The sequence below is a fragment of the Branchiostoma belcheri genome, unplaced genomic scaffold (assembly GCF_001625305.1).
Source record: "Branchiostoma belcheri isolate BF01 breed outbred unplaced genomic scaffold, Haploidv18h27 scaffold139, whole genome shotgun sequence".
NCBI classification, from domain to species: Eukaryota; Metazoa; Chordata; class Leptocardii; order Amphioxiformes; family Branchiostomatidae; genus Branchiostoma; species Branchiostoma belcheri.
The window spans coordinates 2,362-8,322 of NW_017802813.1; the positions used below are offsets into that span (position 1 = coordinate 2,362).

A 5,961-nucleotide genomic window follows, 5' to 3' on the forward strand; every position below is an offset into this window, starting at 1 on the left:
AAAAAGTTATCTTTGATTTTTTTTGTCTGAAATCCTCTCAAAAACGCAGGAAATGCCATTTCAGAGGGTTCACTTTTCAAACTTTTCCGGGGGAGCATGCCCCCGGACCCCCCTAGGAAGGAACCTCGCGCCTACGGCGCTAGCTCGCTAGCCCCCTCAAGCAATGGGAGGAACAGAACCCCCAAGTCAGATCCTGGCTACGGGCATGGCCTTTCGCTCCGAGCGACCGAACTTTTCCGAATTTCGAATATCCGCGACATATCATGTTCGTGACTTCCCGGGTTTCTTGGAATGTGGGAATCACACTTCCCGAAGATACTAGTAACATCGCGACCGAAAACGGGCCATTACTTGGCTAGGTGGACTGAAGTTGTGGTTAATATTGGACGGAGTACTGGGGTTGAGTCATCAAGGTTAGAACTAGCTTAGTGTTTGAGTAATTCTCGATTGGAACTGGAAGGTTTGGGTAACTCTGGACTGGAACTGGTTTTCATAAATTGCTGAATTTGGTGAAAAACTGGGGTGAGACAAACTCCGCATTTATTTTTTGGAACAGCCCATTGTGCTAGCATATGATTTATGAATGCTGCAGGAAGGTCTGATACATTCGGAAACACATCACACACCGTGAGGATGCAGGCATTTACTCTCACTCACTCACTCACGACTCCACCAACAGCCGGGTGTTTTTTTTGTCTCAGACAATCCATTTATACACGAACTGGAAAGCCTTTACAATCCAAATCATAACGTTACATTCTGAAGGCCGATATGTTTCTATACCACACAGTACAGTTTGCACAGGGCATAAGCCGGGCTTCAAGCATTTTGCCCGTACTATTTTATGAATGTGTGACGGCACATTTTCCAACCCAGGGCCCGACCGGGCAGTCGTTTGGAACGAAAATTATGATATAAGAGAGCAAAACAAAAGTTTTAGAAAATTAACCATGAGCACTATTTCTGCTTACAAATTGTTTATTTTTCGTTCACGCAAACAACCCGGCCGGGCCCCGGCTTGGAGATGTGACCGTGCCCTTAACAGGCGACCACAGTGAACAGAAATTTCTCGTCCTTCCAGTCTGCAGGAATCGCCTTGGAATGGAATCTGGCGCCATACCTGATGACAGCATCACGGCATCTTCTTCCCGGGCATCTTACGAGCCCTACCGCGGTCGGTTGAGCGGAGTTGCTGGTGCGGGCGGTTGGGTACCCAGAACCAACACCATCGGGGAATGGTTACAGGTTGGTAGACATTTTGGTGCATTAAAACAACCACGATTCTACCTTTTACTTCCGGAATGGACGTATTATTTTAGGTGTCGACAATTTATGTTAGCGCTATATGTGTATATTTGACTTCCATCTAGTGAGTAGGTGGAGTTTGGATTTTGAGTTTGATTGACAGGGGTATGAGTCCGTATGAACGGGTGTGCAATGCATACGATCGCCAGAAATGTATGGAAACCATTGTTTAATAATGCAATAAGTTCCTTCATACAATCGTATGGGTAATACTACATTTGATGATGTGTTTTTCATTAGCACAAACTATATCGTAGACTGTATACTTTAATCATATTATTGAAATCCCAAATTTTTTGGTTGGATTATTGCGCCACACACGATCAATTTCGCTGTTTCTTTAAGTGATAAGTTCGAATTCCCTTATCCGAACAGCATCATATGTTGATGTCTTCGAATCTGTTGTGTTTAGAATGTGCATGTCAACGCTTTGTTGCACTGACAGTACCTTGCTGTGCCCAATGTGGGCTAATTTTAGCTAGTAGTTCACGCTATCCAGATATGTAGTTAGTTTCCCGGCTTGTACTTCACGTGCATTCTATAACGAAGGACATCTATTCATTCAGGTGGATTTAGGAGAAATGAAGACCGTCACAGGCACCATCATCCAGGGTCGCTCCAGTCAAGACCAGTGGGTTACCTCCTACAAACTACAGTACAGTGAAGATGGCGTTAGTCGGACCACGTATGCAAGTAGCGATGGCACCGAAAAGGTAGGTTATATGCAAAGATTCATACCAAAGTAGCATACCAAATATCATCACAATCCATAAAGGCGTTATGACGTTATGCTGACTACAAATGTGCGCAAACACACACACAGACACGCCAAAAACAATACCTCCATTTTTACCCCCATGAAAAAATTGAGGTATTGTTTATTGAGTTTTAATGAGGTATTGTTTTGGGCGTGTCTGTCTGTGTGTTTGTGTTTCCGCACATTTGTAGTCAGCATAACTAGGGAACGCCTTTATGGATTACGATAATATTTGGTACGTTGGTAGGTCTTAGGAAGAAAAAGGTTACGGTAAAATATTGGCCTCCTGGTGGCTGACCTTTGTACTGCAGCAAAACTTCCGGTTTTTGTACCTTTTGTCCTGAACATGTCTTGAATTTTTCGTGACAGATAGCTTTTCCTGTCAGAAATAAGTGGTATAAGTTTTGTCTCCCTAGCAGCTTGTTCTGGAACTGTAGGTTAGTTTCTGGTAAAAACTTCACAAGCAGATAAGACAAGAAAGCAACAATGTAGTTTCATCATTTTTGGTGCAAAGGTAGCTTATAGAGAGATGTACATAATGAAAACCATGCAAATGAAGGCTAAATTTGCATAATTAAGTAGGAAATTCTGCACTTACAGTGTTTACATGATAGTACTTTGATACATGTGATGTATGTAATCTATGGCAGGCGAAACATCAACAGATACCAATTATGAAAATAATAGCCTAACTTGCATAATAAATGTGAACATTTTGTAATTTATTAATGGCGAATGATGGGAATTTTATACCTTGTGACAAGTTTTTTAAAGGTTAACATCATTATGCATATATAATGTTAAATGTAGAAGTCATTTGCATAATTAATGAGGACATGTTGAAATGAAAAATTGCCAAAGGATAGGAATTCCTCACGCAAAATATTGTAATTTGAATAAAAACCATAGATTAAACTGTTAATTACGACGTTACTTCCAGATACAACAAGAGTTCTGAGATCTCATACCTCCATGAAATATGGACTTGATATGTAAATGTAAATTTCTTCTTTAATTATGCAAATGACCTCTGCATTAACATAATATATGCATCGTGGTGTATGTTAACTTTTGATTAACCTACAGATGTCCCAAGTATGATATTCCAATCATTCACCATTAAGAAATCATTCTCGCATCAATTATGTAAATTAGGTCATCATTTGCGTAATTAGTATCTGTTGATGTTCCGCCAGCCATAGGTTACATACATTACATGTAGGAAAGTAGTAAAATGTAAAACACTGTAATTATAGAATTTTCTCATTAATTATGCAAAAAAAGTCCTTATACGCATAATTTGCATCTAATTATGTACATCTCTCTCTAAGCTACATATACACCAAAAATGATGAAAATGACTTATTGGCTTTTAAACATTTCGCCAGAAAGTGTCCTGCAGTTCCAGAACAAGCTGCTAGGGTGACCAAACTCACACCACTTATCCCTGACAGGAAAAGCTATCTGTCACCAAAACATCAAGACCATAGCATGTTCAGGACAAAAGATATATTAAAGCCGGAAGTTCTGCTGCAGTACCAAGGTCATCCACCAGGAGGCCCGTATTTGACCTTGACCTTTTTTTTCAATCTTTCTTTATTGAATTTTCCAAAATAAATTAACGGTAACAAAATATGGCATGGCATTGTGCAAAAAGGAATACATAGTGAACCACAAAAACAAAACGTAAAATCCAGGTACAATAGTGTTGTGCAAATTTTACAGATAAACCCTGTTGCCCCTAATTACATGGTTTAAAATTACAAATGGGATTTTTTAAAACTCTTTTAGATATTTATTTAACAACTTTTTATCTATTCTGAAAAAAAATGTATTTAATTTTCCCCATTTCCCCCTGTGTTTTAATAGTTTGTGTTGCCTATACGCAATGTTTAATTCTAGTCTATAAAAGTAAGAAACATAAGATATAAATGCAGATAAACTTAAGGAATACTTACGATTTTTAAAAATAAACATTTTACCCAGGAGTACTATAACATTGGAGAGAACCGGGCATCGATCAGTCAGGTTACCAAAAATTATATTGCGTTGATTTGTAAATGAGTACCAGTGATGTTGAAGAACCAGTCGTCCACCTGACTCCAAAAATATGCAGATATTCGACAATTCCAAAATAGGTGGACGATTGATTCCTCTTCCTCTTTACATAGACTGCAAATTGGTGAGTCTATTAACCCCCATAAAAATAATGTTCTATTACAAGTTAAAAATTTGAACAGCAGTTTGTATTGGAACATACGTACCGTGGCCGACAAGGACAGACCTGCGTCGTCTGCGCGCACACCTGCGTCGCCTGCACGTATACCTGCGTCATCTCTGCAAAGAGCTTCCCCGTCTGCGCACGAATACCTGCGTCGTGTCTGCCAAAGAGCTTCCTCACGCCTGCACAGAAAGAGCTTCCTCGTCTGCGCACGAATACCTGCGTCGTGCCTGCCAAGAGCTTCCTCACGCCTGCACAGAAAGAGATTCCTCGGCGACCTCGCTGCGCGCAACGAAAGCTCGCTGCACGGAAGAATACGTGTCACCCCTGCCTTGTTGAAGAATGGACGGTCCCCTATTATAGGTCAAGGGTCACACCACCTAAAACAATTTGATTCCCGTCTTTTTCTGGGGTTTTTGTTGTGTCTGTCCCGTACGTAATAAAATCACTTTTATTTTTATTCATTCATAAAAGATACCCTATCAACGTGTTTAAAATCATGAGGGAGCAGAATCAGTTTAATGGCGAGGGCGAGTGACCAACGCAAAGCCTTTGAGAATTTGACTCGGGTTGAAATGGGACATTCTGAGGCTACTTGAGGGGGGAAATGTGTTAGCAGGCACGATTCCCCAGTGCATGTTGGATTGTTGGGGTGGCAATAGGTTGATAGGGAACACTATATTGGGTGTACCATTCCTATAGAGGTACCGGTCTTTGCCCTTGCATCTTTACTCCCTTGCACTATTTATCAATTGCAGTATAATAGAATTGTTCATGATTACTTTAGTTTAGTAAACACGTCACTATTGCAATAAATGATTTTAAACACGTTGAATAAAAATAAAAGTGATTTTATTACGGGACAGACACAACAAAATCCCAGAAAAAGACGGGAATAAAATTGTTTTAGGTGGTGTGACCCTTGACCTGTAATAGGGGACCGTCCATTCTTCAACAAGGCAGGGGTGACACGTATTCTTCCGTGCAGCGAGCTTTCGTTGCGCGCAGCGAGGTCGCCGAGGAATCTCTTTCTGTGCAGGCGTGAGGAAGCTCTTGGCAGGCACGACGCAGGTATTCGTGCGCAGACGAGGAATCTCTTTCTGTGCAGGCGTGAGGAAGCTCTTGGCAGACACGACGCAGGTATTCGTGCGAAGACGAGGAAGCTCTTTGCAGAGATGACACAGGTATACGCGCAGTCGACGCAGGTGTGCGCGCAGACGACGCAGGTGTGTCCTTGTCGGCCACGGTACATACGAGTGTTTGAGCCAATAGAAGTTTATACGGCAAACTATACACTTTGTGCCAAGGTAAAGGGGTATCAAAATATTCCTCCCACGAAAATTTAATTTTGTCAGACGAGTCCCATAAACTGGCTTCGTTCATAAAAAATGAATACAGATCTTTATTAATATTTCCCTTACGTAGCCAGCTTATGTTTCTACAGACTGGAAGACAAACACCCAGGTTTGGAGATGTCTGTTTTAACGTGGTTTTCCAACAAGAAGGAATTGCAGAAATAAGTTGATTATACTTAAATTCGGAACAGGCTTCCCCAAATTTTTGAGTCAGATCATCAAACCTATTTTGTAAGTCTAGAATGTCATTTACAAACACTACTCCTCTACTAAACATTACCTGTGAAAAGAAAGGTTTTCCATCGATTGTAATATTTGAATTT

The 5,961-nt window shown here is 40.8% G+C and overlaps 1 protein-coding gene across 1 annotated transcript in view; it reads left to right on the plus strand.

The window, feature by feature from the left end:
• The first annotated feature begins 1,084 nt into the window (after positions 1-1,084).
• Positions 1,085-5,961, plus strand: part of LOC109464484 — an 18,222-nt gene continuing 13,345 nt past the window's right edge. The window contains exons 1-2 of the mRNA XM_019761491.1: positions 1,085-1,245; positions 1,872-2,018. Of these exons, the coding sequence (XP_019617050.1) occupies positions 1,102-1,245; positions 1,872-2,018 (291 nt within the window). The 5' untranslated portion in view covers positions 1,085-1,101. The remainder of the gene's footprint in view (positions 1,246-1,871; positions 2,019-5,961) is intronic.